This window comes from Aspergillus oryzae, chromosome 4 (assembly GCF_000184455.2).
Source record: "Aspergillus oryzae RIB40 DNA, chromosome 4".
In the NCBI taxonomy this organism is placed as follows: Eukaryota; Fungi; Ascomycota; class Eurotiomycetes; order Eurotiales; family Aspergillaceae; genus Aspergillus; species Aspergillus oryzae.
The window spans coordinates 3,696,943-3,714,053 of record NC_036438.1 but is presented as its reverse complement, the minus strand read 5'-3'; the positions used below and the strand labels follow the sequence as shown (position 1 = coordinate 3,714,053).

The 17,111-nt window shown below is 47.5% G+C and overlaps 6 protein-coding genes across 6 annotated transcripts; 1 reads left to right on the top strand and 5 right to left on the bottom strand.

The window, feature by feature from the left end:
- Positions 1 to 1,182: 1,182 nt before the first annotated feature.
- Positions 1,183 to 2,174, bottom strand: AO090102000305 (ankyrin repeat domain-containing protein; the record flags this gene model as incomplete). Its single annotated transcript, XM_023236889.1, has 2 exons — positions 1,183 to 1,201; positions 1,318 to 2,174. The coding sequence occupies 2 exons, from the start codon at positions 2,172 to 2,174 to the stop codon at positions 1,183 to 1,185; spliced, it is 876 nt and encodes a 291-aa protein (XP_023091756.1).
- A 96-nt stretch (positions 2,175 to 2,270) lies between these two features.
- On the bottom strand, positions 2,271 to 2,717 carry AO090102000306 (uncharacterized protein; the record flags this gene model as incomplete). Its single annotated transcript, XM_023236888.1, has 1 exon — positions 2,271 to 2,717. One exon carries the CDS (start codon positions 2,715 to 2,717, stop codon positions 2,271 to 2,273), a length of 447 nt encoding a protein of 148 aa, XP_023091757.1.
- A 282-nt stretch (positions 2,718 to 2,999) lies between these two features.
- On the bottom strand, positions 3,000 to 4,966 carry AO090102000307 (uncharacterized protein; the record flags this gene model as incomplete). Its single annotated transcript, XM_023236887.1, has 4 exons — positions 3,000 to 3,295; positions 3,423 to 3,452; positions 3,668 to 4,274; positions 4,328 to 4,966. The coding sequence occupies 4 exons, from the start codon at positions 4,964 to 4,966 to the stop codon at positions 3,000 to 3,002; spliced, it is 1,572 nt and encodes a 523-aa protein (XP_023091758.1).
- Positions 4,967 to 5,922: 956 nt separating this feature from the next.
- On the bottom strand, positions 5,923 to 6,767 carry AO090102000308 (cyanamide hydratase; the record flags this gene model as incomplete). The annotated part of the gene is made up of 3 exons (XM_001822457.3): positions 5,923 to 6,137; positions 6,195 to 6,482; positions 6,542 to 6,767. The coding sequence occupies 3 exons, from the start codon at positions 6,765 to 6,767 to the stop codon at positions 5,923 to 5,925; spliced, it is 729 nt and encodes a 242-aa protein (XP_001822509.3).
- Positions 6,768 to 10,061: 3,294 nt separating this feature from the next.
- AO090102000309 (class I SAM-dependent methyltransferase) lies at positions 10,062 to 11,266 on the top strand (the record flags this gene model as incomplete). The annotated part of the gene is made up of 3 exons (XM_001822458.3): positions 10,062 to 10,446; positions 10,513 to 10,952; positions 11,030 to 11,266. 3 exons carry the CDS (start codon positions 10,062 to 10,064, stop codon positions 11,264 to 11,266), a joined length of 1,062 nt encoding a protein of 353 aa, XP_001822510.1.
- Positions 11,267 to 13,763: 2,497 nt separating this feature from the next.
- On the bottom strand, positions 13,764 to 14,541 carry AO090102000310 (uncharacterized protein; the record flags this gene model as incomplete). Its single annotated transcript, XM_001822459.3, has 3 exons — positions 13,764 to 14,175; positions 14,237 to 14,388; positions 14,446 to 14,541. 3 exons carry the CDS (start codon positions 14,539 to 14,541, stop codon positions 13,764 to 13,766), a joined length of 660 nt encoding a protein of 219 aa, XP_001822511.3.
- Positions 14,542 to 17,111: the final 2,570 nt, after the last annotated feature.

The following is a 17,111-nucleotide window of genomic DNA, read 5'->3' as shown; positions in this document are numbered from 1 at the left end:
TGGTCACTGTGGTACGGGGATTGGGGTTATAGGTACCTTTGAGAGGGGCTCCACGTCATACTCGTATTTGACTGTTTGGCAGAGGCAGGATCCGGTTGGCATTTTGTCGATTATGAAGAGGTATAATAACAGACGACTTGGGTGTAGGTGTTTGTGCGGTGGAGATAGAGGGGTGGAATTGAGTAGATTGATATATAACTTGTCGCTTTGGCGAGACTGTTCTAACTTTCAGTATATGGTTAAACTTAGCATGTTCAACTACATATGGAGGAGTCTAGACTTTAAATTCTCTAAGATTGCCAATACAATGACGCGGTTATCTATCGTGGGCTCAGATCAACTCGTTTGATTGGTTAAACAGCTAGCATTGAGTTGCCGACGTTGGAAAGCTGAAGCGAGGTCGACGCTGGCCGAGATTCACCATCACAGATTTGAAGAAGAGCTCTGTTTGACGAAGTCAGCCCACCGACCCGAGAATACTTACGCGCGGAGCCAAGATTTATTGCTGATAGGGTAATCCGACCATGCTCCAATTAAATAGCTGCACCATAGCTACGCCTAATTCAAACCGTGGTACACGTTGCCTGATTCCTGCGCTGTACTTTCGACTAAGTTTCGGGAAAACAGTGGGTCCAGCCTACACCTGACTGACTGGAGGAATAATTGGATGATAGACCGGACAAGCTATAAGTCTGACTAGATGATAAGGGATGCTATATGGACAACTGAGACTGCTACTCTGCATGCCTGAGATACAGACACTGAGAATTAGAAGGTCCACTTAGCTCTACATACGATGTTGTCTTGTAGGTCATTCAGTGGGCTAAACAATAACAGCCTCAACTTTCAACACGCCGCATAGCGATACATGTGATTATCCATATACCTGTTGATAAACTTGTGCCTTATGCAAACATCAACATGGTGAGATTTAATGATAGCTCTAAGGGCTTCGGTAGTCATTTTATCCTCCAAAAGCCCCAAGGTATTTGCTCTACAGCTTCATCATTCCACCGATCAGGATCCGCTTTTCGTAGCATATCAACTACCTCCGCTCTACCCCCACCGCTATACTGGATCTGCTTTAGATTGGAATTCGGGACCCTTAAAAGTGATCTGTTATTCCATCTGAAGTCCACTGATGCTCCAGCTGAGAGCAAAATCTGAACACTTTGTTGATCTTCAAGGCAGATTGCACGACCTAATGGATTGGCATATGGTCCTTGCAGGTGCTTGATATTCACATCTGCAATTCCTTGTGATACCAGATACATTAGAATGTCCGTACCGATTAAGCTGGAGTATGCTATAGCATACTCAAGGGTACTGCCGAAGTTTCTATCGCCACCGCAGGTAGACTGCAAGTTTATATTAGCATTTCCCTCTTCCACGAGGAGCTGGACAATATCCCTTGACCCCGTCTCAACAGCCGTGGTAAGTGCGGTGTTGGTGTGTCCAAACCGGAGCTGCTGGTTGACGTCAGCATGCACCTCGGTCACTAGATACTTGATAATCTCCAATCTCCGTCTGATTACCGCGGCTAGTGCGGTGCCATGTGAACAACGCCAGCCTTCTAATTGTAAGTTGACATCAGCATTACCCTTCTCCACTAGATATTTGACAAGATCTAGTGGCCCTATACTGGACGCGATGCCAAGTGTGCTGTTTGCAAGGCCAGACACTAGGGGTGGATCGACCACCGCACCTGCTTCCTCCAATAGATATTTCACAAGCTCCAGCCTGCTAGCAGAGTCACTATGGCATGCAGCAGCAAGTGCACTGATGTAGTTATCGCATTCAGTTCGAACATCAACACTGGCCTGTGCTTCCTCCACTAGATATTTGACAATATTCAGCGCTCCTATCACGCATGCCTCACAAAGAGCGGTTGTAAAGCCGCGTGCGACTAAGTTGACATTTGCATTTCCCTCCTGGACTAGGAACCTTACGAGGTTCTCGTCCCCTTGTTTGGCTGCTATAATAAGAGCACATCCACAGCCCCTGGTACGCTGGTCCTTGGGCAATCTGGATACAAGCTTTTTGCATAAGGGTTTACAACGCACGCGAACAGCTATAGCAATCAAGGTTTCTCCCCTATTGTTTTCGAGCAACAGGTCAATATGCTCGTCTTCCCACCACTCCTGAAGTGGGTGATCCAGTCCGAGCCATGCCATAGCAAGGACCGGTGTGTCAATGGGCTCTAGATCATCCTGGGACACTCTCCCATTACCATACGGTAATTCGAAGGAGTCTTGGTGCTTAAATATATATTATATCCAATGTCGAAAGTATGGGCTGCTTTCCTGTGGTGAACCGAGGAATCTCTTTAATATTCTCTTCGAGTGATCATCTGGCACATTGTTGCGAAAATGCACAGGCCAATGTTGCTTGGCATATTGGTGGAACGGGTTGTTGATGTCCAGCTTGTCACCAGGGAATACCGTCACCGCTGATGAGCTCGGATGAACTGAAGCAGAATGGTCATTCAATTTGCCATAAGCCTCGATGAGAAATGACAAGCAAACACTGCCACACTTGAAGCGAGCCGGTCGGTCCAGCAAGGTCTGGCGACGTTCGAAATACTCAACAACAGAAAGATGGGACAATCTCCACACATACTTCTTGGAATCAACTACAAGGAGACTTTGACTGAATGATAACAATGACTTCTCAGTGATATGGCTGGTTAACTTTATGTCGCCCGTCTCGACATTCATGCGGATAGCAGCCAGAAGTTCATCACTCCTCAGTGGGCGATTAGCGAACATCACCCACATGAGGGCATTCTGTACTTTTTGCCTGGTTGGCGGTGCCAGCTGTTGTATTTGGCCGTAGATCTGGTCATATGTCTTTTCCAATCCTCGTGGAAGATGGTTAAGAGCATAATAAATGGAATCTTCGTCGCCAGCTAGCTGCTCAATCTGGGCGAGGTGAAGAGCTGCCCACTGAAACCTAGCCACTCATGTTAGTGGCATAGTTGCTTAGAAATAGTTGATGCTTTACATATTGTCACAACCACTTAAAAGAGCCTTCCTAATGTCAATCTTCAGGTATGATGGTAAGTCTGCCAAAGCGGTAATTTCCTCAAGCTTGTTAGTAACGAATTTGTCAATGTCCTCCATGTTGTCTGCAGCCCTAATCTGCACATTAAGCTTCGACGCAAATTGGAACGAAATATCTCCATCAGGTCGACTCGCAATGAAGACTTTGACCGTGCTCGTGGACTGTGAGACAAGCTCATCAAGCACTCGTATCAATTGGCGTCGTTCATTGACAGCAACTTCATCTAAAGCATCTAGCACAATGATAGTCTTTGAGTATAGGTTGAAGGATGAAAGTAACTGGGCTTTACATGCATCAAGGTTTAGGTCGGATCCCCTATCCTTGGCAGCCCTCCATGCCTCTTGAAGATTGATCCGTACCGATTGACAGTCGCTCAAGGGACCAGCAAGCTGCCGAACGAAGCATCGAAGCACGTGCAGTGACTTTCTCCGTAATTCCTCTTCTCTGTAACAGTAGAAGAAGGCAAAGCCCTGGTTCTGAGTGCAGGTAGAATTTGCAGAGGTGTGGTCAATGACGTGAGATGTAAGGAACGTTTTACCGGTGCCAGCTAAGGCTAGTCAGAAGAACAGTCTCTGGGCAAGGCAAAGGGCTATTTGGGACTCACGATATCCTCGAAGCCACAGTATGCCAGATGAAGTCGTATCCCTCCATTCGCGGAATGTTTCATGTCGTATCAGCCACGTTCCGGTTTCGGGTGTTCTTCTTTCCACTACGTGGTCATGGTGATTGCCGTACTTTATGTCTGATATCCAGGAAAGTAGCTTGTCCCGCTCTTGATCGTCCATTCGCTGCACTACGTTTTCAATTCGATGAGTAACACCGACTAGTGCCATGTGAGCATCCTCAAGTTGTATTCGTAGGAGAGAATCCAGGTTCGCCTGAGCCGTAGCCTCACATACACGAACGGCATCCGCAAGCCTAGATTTGTGGTCTCTCAAGGTACACAGCATATCTGATGCTTTTTCTGGATCGAACACAGATTTTAGAAATTGGACAGCCGTGTTAGAGGAAACGTCGGTTGACTTGATCACCAGCTCCAATATAAAGTTGTAAATCTCCACCAGAACATCATAGAGTCGACTAGTAGGCTCCACTCCGGCTTTATCCAACTTGTAGATAGACTCGTAAATCTGGCCGGAATATATCACACGGGTAACGTTTTCTACAATAGAAAGCAAGGCACCCTTTTCTTTGTCATAGACTTCGATGCCCTAATGCCAGAAGTTATTGTTGGTCGGACTGGCTACAATGGTGGGGAACTCACACCTAGAAGAAGCTTGATCACGGACCAGGGCCCTTCTGCTGGCTGAGCGAATCCAACAGCAAGGTCTCCGATCTTTGTAACCCACCCGATTATCTGCACCGCTGTATCGCGAACTTTGATCTCATGATCTCCAACCTTGATGATCCAATCTTTCTCTTCACATTTGTCCCGTTGCCTTTTGGCTTCAGCTAGGACGCCTTCTATCCGCTGCTTCACAGGTTCAGGACTCTGCTGATCAAAGCCAAGGCTTTTCAGGTTCTCTTGAAGCTCGGGAGCCAGCCTTACATAGGCCTCGTGCCACAAGTCACGTTTAGCATTTTGGGGTCGTTCCGGAGTCTCAGGTTTGATCTGTTCGCGATTATCATCTTCGCCGCATGTCTGAAGAGAAAGAGGCTCGGGCAGCGTTGACTCATCCAGAATAGCTCCACTAGCTGAAGCTTCACCAATACTTTGCACCTCGATAATGGCAGGCTTCACAGCAGGCTCGCTGTCTGCCTGTTCTTGGGGATCGACGATGGCCGGCGCAAGAGAGGATGGTAATTCGGATTCTTGCTTTTCCTTCTCCTTGCCCTTGCGATTGCAGATATGGTGGACTTTAGATCTCATCCGTGTGAAGCAGGTCACTTTCGATTGCTCCATTGCGTTTGACTAGCTCGTCTCCTGGTTTTGTTTGGATCTGTGGTTTATGTTGGGCATTTAAGGATGAATAACCACCTCAATGACCTGGACAGCAAGTTAAGGAGGGATGAACTCGTGCTGGGAGGACGCGAATGGGCGGGAGTGAGGGGAACAACCAGATTAACAGCCTGAAGTGAGTCTCTGTCGCACAAGAGCCAAACATCTCGAATCCCATTCTCTCGATAGACGCTCGGAGGACTGCGGTAGTACCAACCAGCTCAGCTGGTGAGGAGTAATGCGACGTTAGGAGGTGGCTACGATGCCCAAGAGGGCACCTCCACCAAAGACAGGTTTGGGTCTCTAGCAAACCATCCCTTGTACACGGCCAGACCATCCTGTACGACACTAGCTTTGCGTGGGCCAATAGATATCCTGGTATGGCCCGGATACTGCGCCGTCTCCATTTGTCTGTATGTTAAAATGATTAGTGGTTATCATCAGCAGTTAGAGCACTGTGCACAGCGCTCAGCCCCTTAACGCGCCAGCTTCTGATGGTATCGGAACCACCCAGGCTAATGAAAGAGAATACAGGTGAGTCTTACTGTTGCTTAGGCATGTCTTGGCAATCCTAGCAATACAAGTCGTAAATATATTCCAGGATCCAAACAATGTCCTTGTCATAATCGTATCACACGTTCTACACACCAGGAGCACAGCCTGTGAATCATCGTCGGTAGGCCGCACAGAGGCTGACACTACGCAGCCCAATTTAGATGGCAAATAGAAATGTTCTCACTACGCCTCAACCCTATCGGAATGATATCTTCTCGAGCTTTTGGCTCTGTGCGACCGTGAGTCTACATAGTGTTACAATATGAATATAATGGAGATATGCTAATCCATTGAAATTCATAGCAGCGTATTGCGTGTGCATCGACTAGTATAGACGTTCCACGCCATGTTTAATTATAGGGCATCTAGAAGCGTCCATCATAAGGCTCCATCAAAGTGTTGTTCTCGATCCCAATAGGGAACCCCTCGCCCTCCGCAGTAGTATGGCACCAAGGCTTGAGCCCAATTTCCTCCCTCAGCTTACTCGAGAAGCACTTCGACCACTGACGACGCGGATAATGCTGGTTCACATCTTCCACAGTATCAGGGTGGACATACTCCTTGTGGGCACCAAGGTTGTCTAAGGGATTGTTAGCAATCTATGAACTTCCTCGTACTTTATAGTTGACGGACTCACCAAACTGCGTAGCAAGCTGAATAAGTAAGCCGATGGAATGAATAGTCCCAACTTTCACCGGATCCTGATGACGGATGATGGCTTCTGCGACACTTTCAGCCTGGGGTGCTGGGGCACCTTTCTCCGTGAGGACGTTCAGAGCGACAATTCCACCGTAGATGTCGAAGGACATAAAGACGTCTTGGGTGTACTTGTCGATAGTGCCGATGTCGTGGAAGAGGCAGGTGAGAAGCCAGGTTTCATCGCTGAACTTCCATTCTGGGAAGTGTTGTCTGGCGATTGCAAGGCCTGCTGACAGTTAGATGGGGAGTAACGTATGGTTTTAGACGAGGTAGAAACCTTCGTACCATAATAGTAGACACGCATGCTGTGGTTAAAAGTGTGAGCGGGTAGCTCTGCCTTAACATATTCTATGGCATCTTTGACTAGAGGAGTATCGGGAAGAGTTGTATCTTTGACCAACTGGGGAACAGAAGGCTTGGTAGGTGGGTTTGTAGCAGCTCGCTGCTGAGGGTCGCAGGACACCGCTGTCCAACCGTATTCTTCGACTTGAGCTGCTCTGGTGGGTGACATGGTAAGAAGAGGTTTCGATATACTTCTGAGGTTAGACATCAATTGATGAGCTTAGAGTTTATCTTGTAGAACACTTGTTTGAATGAACATTTGACAGAGACAGAGGGGTATGACTGATATTTATAAACCTCTGGTAATAAATGATCGCCAACAGTGATCTGAAGAACCGGATAATGAAGTCAGAAATGCATGACATACACCAACCCTAGTGGGGCATATCTTTCCAGAAAGGGCAGTAAATATGTGTGGGGCTGCTGTGGGCACCAATCACCACAACCAGCTTTCCTCGGGTCTCGCCTTCATATTCCATGACAAATGTGGCGCTGATGCTAGATGTCTGCAGCCATTCTAATTTACTAAGCCAAATCCGTGGCTCCGCCGACATATGTCCGTAAGAGACAGCCCCACGAAATTTTATATCCTTCCTAGGAAGTTCCCAACCCCACGGGTGCCCTTCTTTCCGAGGCAATATGGCACACCTCAGACAAGGTGATCTGCCTGAAAGGACTGATGTTCTGCAAAAGTTGGCAGGTATTGAACCTCATGCTTCTTGAAGTAAAGCAAGTACCCTCCTCCAGCCTGGGACTTCCATGTGTTGGAAGGTTAATCTAGCAAATGTCAGAGGATATGTATGCTATAGTTTGGGCTCACAAGTCAAGTGTGTGTATATTTTCCTTTCATTATAGCTTGGGTGGCCGCATAGTCTATATAAGAAGCCAGTCGCGTCCAAATTGCCCGATGTTGAATATCCACTGCGAAGACAATGTCTGCTGGGTATCTTCCATCCTCCAGAACCTCTTCAGAATATTCGCGGCATTAACCACATTGATACATTTCGTCTCGAACCAGAATTTCTCCAGACAACCAATGACAAAGTCCCGTTGGTCTTGTTGTCGCGATTCTAAGCCTGCCACAAACATAGGCCAGAGTATACATTTAAATAAAGCCTCGTCGCACCTCATGGCCTCGATGATAGTAATCAATTCACGTACCAAGTCACTGAGAGGTGTCATGTTTCCAGTAAGAGCATCTAAATCGCGTCTGCCGTATATGAGTGCACCGGCTTTATATGACTCTGCCATCATTGAGAGCATAGTTGTATCCTGTGTAGAATGGGTATGTAGTTGTGCTATATCTGATGCCCAGGCTCGGCAGTCAAAGCTTCGGGTCAGGTCAAGTACTGTGCTGACATTTTCAATATATAATTGCAGGCCCTTGTCGAGGGGATGTGAACCTGCCAGCATGTCCCTGCATATTGAGAAAGATCGCAGAGCATCTAATAGAAACTCTGGACACCCTATATAGGACTGATCAAGACGCATCTGAAGGGGTGTTGTCGGCCCCTGGTAGGGCGTGTTAGATAACAGCCGAGGACGTGTATATGTCGCCCCGAGTGTGTCAATTCTGAACATGAGGATGGTTAGCAAGGAACGTATATAAAGCGGGGATTTTTCATTGGCACGTACAAGTAGATCTGTCTTATGATAAACTTACGTATCCCTTCGACAGTATCCCCAAGACCCTGCTCAGTACCTGTTTGTGATTCCATGGATGGTTGAATCTGAGTAATCAATTTCTTGACGCCTTCTAGATGAATGTTCCACTTGTCACTCCCAGACTCCAAGAGATCCAAAAAAATCAGTAGAAATGCGCCCGCGACCAGTGTATCCTGTTTATAGGAATTTGCATCGTTCAGAGCATGCGATAGCGATTGTATAGCTTTATATTTGAACCAAAGAGCATTGTAGTGCGCGTCAGTTAATGCGGGAAGGGTTGATGTTCCCAGTTCATAGAACGATTGGTCTCCATTAGCCATATGGCGTGATGAGAGCGCAATAATAGACGTTAATAACACCGAGTTGCTCAATGCAGCGGGTATTAGATTTCTTAAAGGGTTCCTCTTGCTGTCATACATGACGAACAGCTTGCATACACATTTGCTATCTGGATATTGAGTTAAAGCTTACTCAAGATAAATTGATGCACCAGGTAGAATAGCAGCATGCTCACAATAGTATATGTAATATTTAGAAACCTTGTCTAAGTTTGAAGCGTAAGGGTCATCCGGATTTACTGGCACATCGTCGACAAAATTATTACGAGGCTCTGAGTCATCAGATTGGCATCGTTAGTCGAATATATATATCGATAATGATCCCCAATATCGCTCCAGATCTATTCTCACCAAGGACATCCCCACCATACACCACAGCATCACCATTGGCTATTGACTCGCAATTATTTATATCCCTGGCGCATGAACCATCTCTCCTGGTTGCGTTTAGGGCGAACTTTGTGGCAGAGACGGATGCATCCTTTGTCGAAGAAGCTTTCTTCTTAGCCCTAAAGGCTGCACCTTCGACCCACCGGAGAGGCCTTTTTATATAGCATTCCAGTCCGGCCTTTTTACATTTCTTGCAAGGTGGCTCGGACATCTCGCATTCGATGCGTCTGCGGCGACAAGTGTAACAAGAGTTGTCCATGATGGCCGTGTCTTTCGTCCGACGAGCGATCCCTCATCTCAAAAATACCGATCAGGTTATCCGACGCAATTAATATTGCCGGCATCGCACGCACAGAGCGGGGAAATGGGACGGGCCGGCCACATGACTACTACTGGTGCCTAAGGCGTGAATGGCCAGTCAGTGTTTTAAACCTTTATAAGCAAGTTCCCCTTCTGTCCACGTGGCGCCAGTCATGGACTGCCAAGCCCGGGATCCCGGGCCGCGGGTAGACTAGCCCCTTTCCAGCCATGTCTATATCACGGCGAGCGCGACGCAAGGTCGATTTCAGACCACATTTGGATTACTGCATAGTTGCCTTAATCCTCGGTGCTACGCTAGGATTCCCCCAGCTTGAGGTAGCCTTGCTTATACTGTTCAATAACAAACAATTGCGGGCGATTAGTATGTGACAGCGGAATCCTGTTAAACTTTATCGGAGGGTCATGGCTGACAACAAATCCCGAAATCCCGCTTTTAATGAAATCAGATACATGATTTAGTGTTATGCAAGTTGCCAAGACAATGGTTTCCTATAAAAGCACATAGAATTTGGTGGTCGCTTTATGTCCACCCCTTCACGCTTAACCTAGATAGGCAACGTTCACCGTTATCCAGCTAGCCAAGTTCGTCCGCCAGCATCACTCCATACCTATCTCGTCTAGTGATTAAAGGCAGGAGTTGGCGGACAGACCCTGCCTTCCCCTCAGGAGCCTACATCAACATGTAGTCCTGAGGCCATAACCAAGCGACTTCTCCCAGTCTACGGAAACCAACGACCTCACCCATCAATATGGCCGAACAGCCCACCGCTGCGAACACAACCTCATCACCCCCTAAACTCAGTGTTCTGCGACCTGAGGATGATCTCCCGCTGTTAGAAGTTGCGGAAGAGGAGGATGAGGAGGATTTCTCACCGACGGATTCCGCGCTTGGCAGCACCGGCACCCAAAGTTACGCCACGTCCCTGCTTTCCGAAGTGAGAAACTACAAGTACGAGAATGGCCGTCGATACCACTCCTACCGCGAAGGGCAGTGTGTGCTGCCAAACGACGAACAAGAGCAAGATCGCGAGGACCTATTACACCACGTTCGCAATCTGCATTTCAGTGGAGATCTCTTTCACGCCCCGATCCCAGAGGATGTTGAGAACGTTTTCGACATTGGCACCGGAACAGGTATGGCACATGCCGTATCTATTCCAGGAAACCCGCTCGCTCATGGCTGACCAAATAATAATAAAGGTATCTGGGCCATCGACTTCGCAGACACACACCCCAACGCCCGAGTAATCGGCACCGATCTCAGCCCCATCCAACCCGCCTGGGTCCCTCCGAACCTCGAATTCTTCGTCGACGACGTCGAAGCCGACTGGACTTTCAAACGAGATTACTTCGACTTCATCCGTGCATGCGACCTTGCCGGTTCGATCGCCGACTGGCCGAAACTGCTGCGCCAGGCATATTCACACATGAAGCCAGGTGGATGGTTGGAACTATCCGACTTTGAGATGGAACATTTCTCTGACGATGACACACTCGATCTGGCGCCCTCACTGGGCGAGTGGTTCAGACTGTTGATTGAGGCAAGCTCGAGGTTTAACCGGCCAATGAAGGTGGCGGCCGACCATCAGAGAAATATGATAGACGCAGGGTTCACCGATGTGAAGGAAAAGATCTACAAGGTAGGTTTTTTCTACTTTCGCTCTCCCTCTGGTTTAATACTCCGTTAATCTATCGGGTATTAACTTAATTTCTGTAGTTCCCGATGGGTCCCTGGGCTAAAGAAAAGCGATTAAAAGAAGCCGGTCGGTTCCATCGCGAAGTCATGGTTATGAGTCTTGAGTCGTATGCTCTTGCGCTTTGTACAAGGGTTCTCGGCTGGTCCCCGGTGGAGGTAGCAGTTTTCTTGGCCTCTGTGCGGAATGAGTTGAGAGATCCTAGGGTGCATATCTATGGGAAGTTTCATGTTGTGTGGGGAAGGAGGCCGGTTGAGTAAGATGACTCAACGCAAGTGTGTTGGTAATGATTAATGACCTTTTCCTAAATATACTAATACTGCACGACCATGCTTTCTTATCTATTTCGGGGGTTACTACTGAAATGCAATGAGTGACTAGTAGCCAGTGACATGTACATGAAGTATCCTTCCTACGGTCTATAGGCAACCATTGAGATCCGGTGTCTCAGACCCATATCATAGACCGTTCATTGGACCATGTTATCTTTGAAAGAATACCTAAGGAAACCACCTCGGCAGATAATCACCCAAGCCCCAATAGTTCTCGCGACCCATGGGATGTCCGGCACACTTCCGTATCTCATGCACCTCCACACCCTCGGGGAGATTATCAGGATCGTAATACATGACTCCAAGACGTCCGCAAAGTTCTTCGCTAGCCCCCGGGACCGGGACCAGAGCAGCCCGGGCGACTGCGGCAGATCCGACGATCAGTAGAAGGTTGAGGGAGAGTCTCATGGTGGGATATGGTCTTCCTCTATTAGAGGTGAGGTTAATATTTTGCAGGTAGAGTGGATAGGACGTCGGACCTGACGTACTTGACTTTGGGATACGATGTATAAATACCGGTAAAAGAGGGATTAGGTTGTCAGAAGTGAGACGAGGTTTGCATCTGAGCAGAAATATCCCTAGATATGGACACAGTCGATTCATACATCATAGGTGTTAAATACATTCTTTGTACGTAGCATTTACTCATTGGTTCATTCCAGTTTTTCTCTGTTGGCACTAGTGAGCAGGGATTCAATTCCAGCAGCGATTTCTGGAACTAACATAACTATGAGTCCATATGCTAGGCAGATCAATTTCTAGGAGGATAACGCAAGTCCTCAGGGGGGTGGGTCTAGGCCTGCATAGCAATGTAGGGTAGTCAAACAGAAAGACACGTATATCACTACTGAACCACGAGTAAGATGCAAAGCGTCATTAATTCTTGTTGATTTACACAGTGGATAATCTGCAGGGTGCTATAAGTCTTCCCAAAAAGGCAAGGGGTGAGGCTGAGCAGGATACCTTGACTGATATTCGCCCATAGTATTACCATGACACCTGTCTTTTACAAAGGTAACCCCCTATCACAAGCTTTAGACTAATCTTGATCCAGAGCGGGTCTATTTTACGTCATGCGGCCAAGTACCATGGTTTGAATCAAAGTAGTGGGAAGAGATGCGACATATTGGATGCTAACAAACCATAGTTTTGTGTAGCATCCGTTCCTTTAGACGGGGCCTCACCAAGGTTACAGACCACAACGACCAGATGCAGAATGCTCAGCTCTATTTTCCAACATTTCATCTCTGATTATAATCTTTGGCAGTATACGTCGGACGGCATGGGTGATAAGATAGGAATCAGCTTTGGATCACTCCGAATAATTATAGAAGTCTAGTATCTATATTGAACCTATCAGATAAATCCTGCCAAACAAGGATGTTATCCAAGCAGAAGGGTCTAATGCAAGCTGGTTTGCGTGGATTGTTGATAACTGCATATTAGCCTCAGTGGTTGGGAGAGGTGGAATATATTCATCGGAAGGGACTATCTATGTCAAGTCGGTAGACAAAATTGTGGATGATACTTTCGCTGATACCAATCCTCGGGCTTTGCGATTCATCTGAGCGCAGGGCTCTCTGCTAGTCATGGCGGGTTCTCTCCTTGGATTTCGCGTGTCGATTTGACCATCCCATGCAATGATGGCTTTGCTGAGGTCCGACTCTAGGTGTAGTGCACCAAATTCAATATTTGATACCATGTTTCTCTCTGACATGGCTCCACAATCGGTAGATTGACACGCGAAGTAGATTGATTGTAGAAAGTCCTGGGATGACATACATAATCGGAGATTTGGGGGCTGATTTAAAGAGGGTCAATATACCGATCGACCGAGCGGTCCACCTCAGCGTAGGGATATTTTCTGCTCGCTAAAATTTCCCCGGATAGCCAAAGCCAATTAGGAATTTCTTTCAGTATGTACCAAGAGTTCTGTAGAACTCTATGAGCTGCTTGATGGCCAGCCTGGGCCTTAAGCACGTAGGATAGTGATGGTGATCCTTACCCGAGACGCAATCGTTAGCCTTCAAGTTATATCCACCTTAGTTAGATTAAATGAAAAGGGATCCATCATACGAAATAGAATTGGCTATACACAGTCCACAATCCCATTAGTTCAAATACATACGCTACGGTTGTATATCCAATTGTCAGACATGGTTTTCAAGTCGATCGTAGCAGTTCGAAGCATGTACTGACTGGGGCAATGTATAGACCTAATGCTGGATGCAATATGGAAGACAGCTGTCTCTAAGTTATAGAATATATTATATACAGGTAGATATGCAGCTCGTAAGTTTCGGACCCATGTACAAAAGATTCATAGCTAGGGAGGCTCACGGAATCAGCACAAGCCATCGGGAGTATATACACCTAAGTCGAACGTATAAACTTAATATTACAGCGCAACCTGTAGTATTGCGATTCACTCTAAAACCATAGCGATCGCTGCCATGGCTGCAGCGCCACTAACAGCCCACCTAGCATTGCCTGTCACCTGCGCCATAGCCGCATTGGTGCTCTGGCTAGCTCCTGCTGTTGAGGATGCTGTATTCGCTGCCGCTTTCTGCGCCCCACTCCCCGACTCCCCAGCGGCGGCAGTGGCAGACGCGGTGCCAGTAGTCGTAGCAGTAGCACGACCGGCGGTAGGAGAAGTCTGTGCAGAAGCGGATCCGGAAGCGATCTCAGTGCCGGTGATGGTCACGGTCCGATAGAAGTCACTGGCTGGGGCGGTGGTGCCACCATCGGACTCTACATCGGTAGAAGAACCATAATCCATAGTTATGTCGCAGTTGAGGGAGGTGGAGTCGTGGAGAGTGCATGCCTCTATCATGGTACTGTTCAAGTTGAGCACCCTGCCACTAGGGCTTTACTGGGAGTCAGTTCATGGAAACTCACGCTTCCGGGTCATCAAAGGCAACACGCATGGTGGATGGACCAGCGGTGACGGTCCAGCCGTGTGATGAGCTGACACAATCTCCAACCTGGTAGAAATTTTGATTGGGGGGCTTCGGGTTGCAATTGATTACGTATGTGGTTAAGGGACCGTCCTGTAGATTTTAGTTGGAGCTTTGTCTGGTGGCATGGATAAGGCTGGGTTCATGTACAGTGCCAATGACCTTTCCCACTAGATCGACGCTGTCCATTTCGGTGAATATGATGGTGGCAGTTTCATTGGCGATGGCCGTAGCAGTAGAAGCCATGATGGCAAATGAAAGTAGGGCTTGAGCACGCATTGTGTGATGTATGTTCAACGTTGATCAATAGAAACGAATGAAAAGTTTAAGTTTGAAGGATTTCCGAAGGAGCGACACGAACGAGAAGAGGAAAGACTTTCACTCTGACAAACTGGGTCTTACCCACCTTATAACATGGTGTTAAACCCTAATTGAAGAGACCCTGGTCCCCGTTATGGTTACATCGTGGTTTTTGATATGCTCGCTTGCACGTTGTTTGAGGACGTGGGGGCCGAATGATTACTGTTTGTGAACTAGTCGATCAATAGCGCCAGGAACCGTTATTTTAATCCTTGTCCTTATCCAATGGGGCGTTGCTATATTACCTGCCGCGCTTTAAGCAAATCTCGGTCAGGTGTCAGACCCGCTGAGTATTTAGTAGTTCAATTCTTGATCTACATAGTCATAGCCCTAATCATGTCCCAATTATTGAGGAGCCCTATTCCCACGTTTCTTGACGGAACGTCAGATCAGATGGAAAATGAAGCCTTACTTTCCTACGGGAGGCACCGAGGCCCTTTTCACGCTGCCTAGAAAAAAAGAAATCGAGGACAAAGCGCGGAGGCCCCATGGAAATACGCTTGAGAATGTAATGACGGAAACAGAGAAAACATGGGCTGAAATGAAGCAATCCGATCTAATATCTGATATGATCATCTTGTCTTCTAACTTCATCCAAAATAAACCCATGACACAACAGCTACTAACATAACCCATCAATTGTCAGGCTTGGCGCATTTGACTTTACCTTGTCCGCGTGCTCTTTTATTACTCGTAGGCGGCGCTACTACTCAAGTAATACGGTGAGCGATAGAAGTCATATTTACGAGCATCTATTCATCTATAAATTCATACTAGACATAGACAGGAGGGATATCGTGTCTCCTTGACTTTTTACAACTTGGACTTGCTCTCCTCGCGACCCTGGAGGTTGGGGTGGGGAGCTCGAACAGGCCGAGTAACGGCGTAGAAGGCAAAGCCTTGGGACTTGGTCGAGAACTAGAGAAAGTAGGGTTGTGTCAGTCAATGACTCGCTGCGTGTGAAATATCGTAGATCTAGGTAAAGAGAGTCGCAACTAACCTTGACCTTGGATCCAACGTGGAAGAAAGCAAAGTCGCCTGGAACTAGGTGGTGGGTGATGCCGGTAGCCTCGTCCTATGAATTGGAAGCGCTATTGTTAGTATTATCCAAGAAGATGAGAGTATGAAGCGCACGATTGGACATGCAGCTTTTGATATGGCTAAGAAGGATTTACCAAAACGTCAATCTGACCACTCAGAACATACTTCGTCTCCTCGAAGGTGTAGTGAGCGGGTCGTTGAGGGCCAGCCTCAATCTTATAGAATCCGGAGGTGAAGTAAGCGGGGGATTCGGTCTGGGTGCGGATGGAATGGAAGTCGGCTGTAGTTGCGTTTTCGCCCTTGGGAAGGGGGATGAACTCGTGGCCGGCGCCTTTGATAACGGTAAGAGGGACGAGGTCACTAGACACTATACCACAGTTATTAGTGACTGTTTGTCTGCATTGATTGGTCTAAAGACGTAAAGAGGGACTCACTTTTGATTTATTTTCGTAATAGACAGAGACAATGTTGAACAATACTCAAGAACCAGGTATACCTTAAATATAGTATACAACTCGGAGGCATACCCGGGATATTGTGCAAGAAGTGTCAGGTCCCGCGTGCTTTATCCCGATGAGGGGAAAAAACCCCGGGTGCATCCCCGGGTGTGGGGAACCATCGGATGGACACCCGATACTCCACTATAGAGGGGAGCTTCCCTCACTGCTATATTAAGCAGCGCCGCGTCCTCATTAACTGCAGTGTAAACTAGTACTGTCATCTGGAGAGAAAAATGTCCTTGGCGAGTTTTAGCTTCTGCTGAGGATTATTTGGCGGCGAGAACCGGCGTCTCGGCCATCACCAAGAACCAAGCGTGCCTTGCGCTTTGGCAATTTGATCGCCCCGCTTGTTGAGCAAGCTGTGGAATACCCTACCAAAACAGGTAGCTTGGTGCCTGAGGACTCAGTATAAATGCTAACTAGGGGGAAAGGCTATGGGGCGTTGTGTGGACCCCTCAGATCGGCTGAATGTCGCTCAAATGCTAGGCTATGGTGCTGATATCGTTGGACCGAATAGTGGCGACGAGACAGCAGTTTCAGGCACCCTGGAAGCGGTAAATACTCTTCAGTGGCTTTAGTTTCCATTCAATCCGAATGTATGTCTTGATGGAGAAAGATTAGCACTATCAGTTTGTTACTTATGGTAAAGTCCAGCCAATAGCAAGGCTCAGTTCCTGAGAGTAGCTCCATTCCAAGGCTAATACCAAACATCACTACCACTCAGTTAGCTACCCTCAGAGATATGCTTAGCTCTACTATGAGGGGAAGGCAGAAAGTGACAGATGGAGTAGACTAGGGGTAACTGGGCCTGTTTCGTTTAAACTAAACTAGGAAAAAGAACCCTACCCGGTATTCTCCCTTGTGGCTATCAGTTGTACTGGAAATGTGCTGTTTTCTTAACCGACCTCCCGTCCA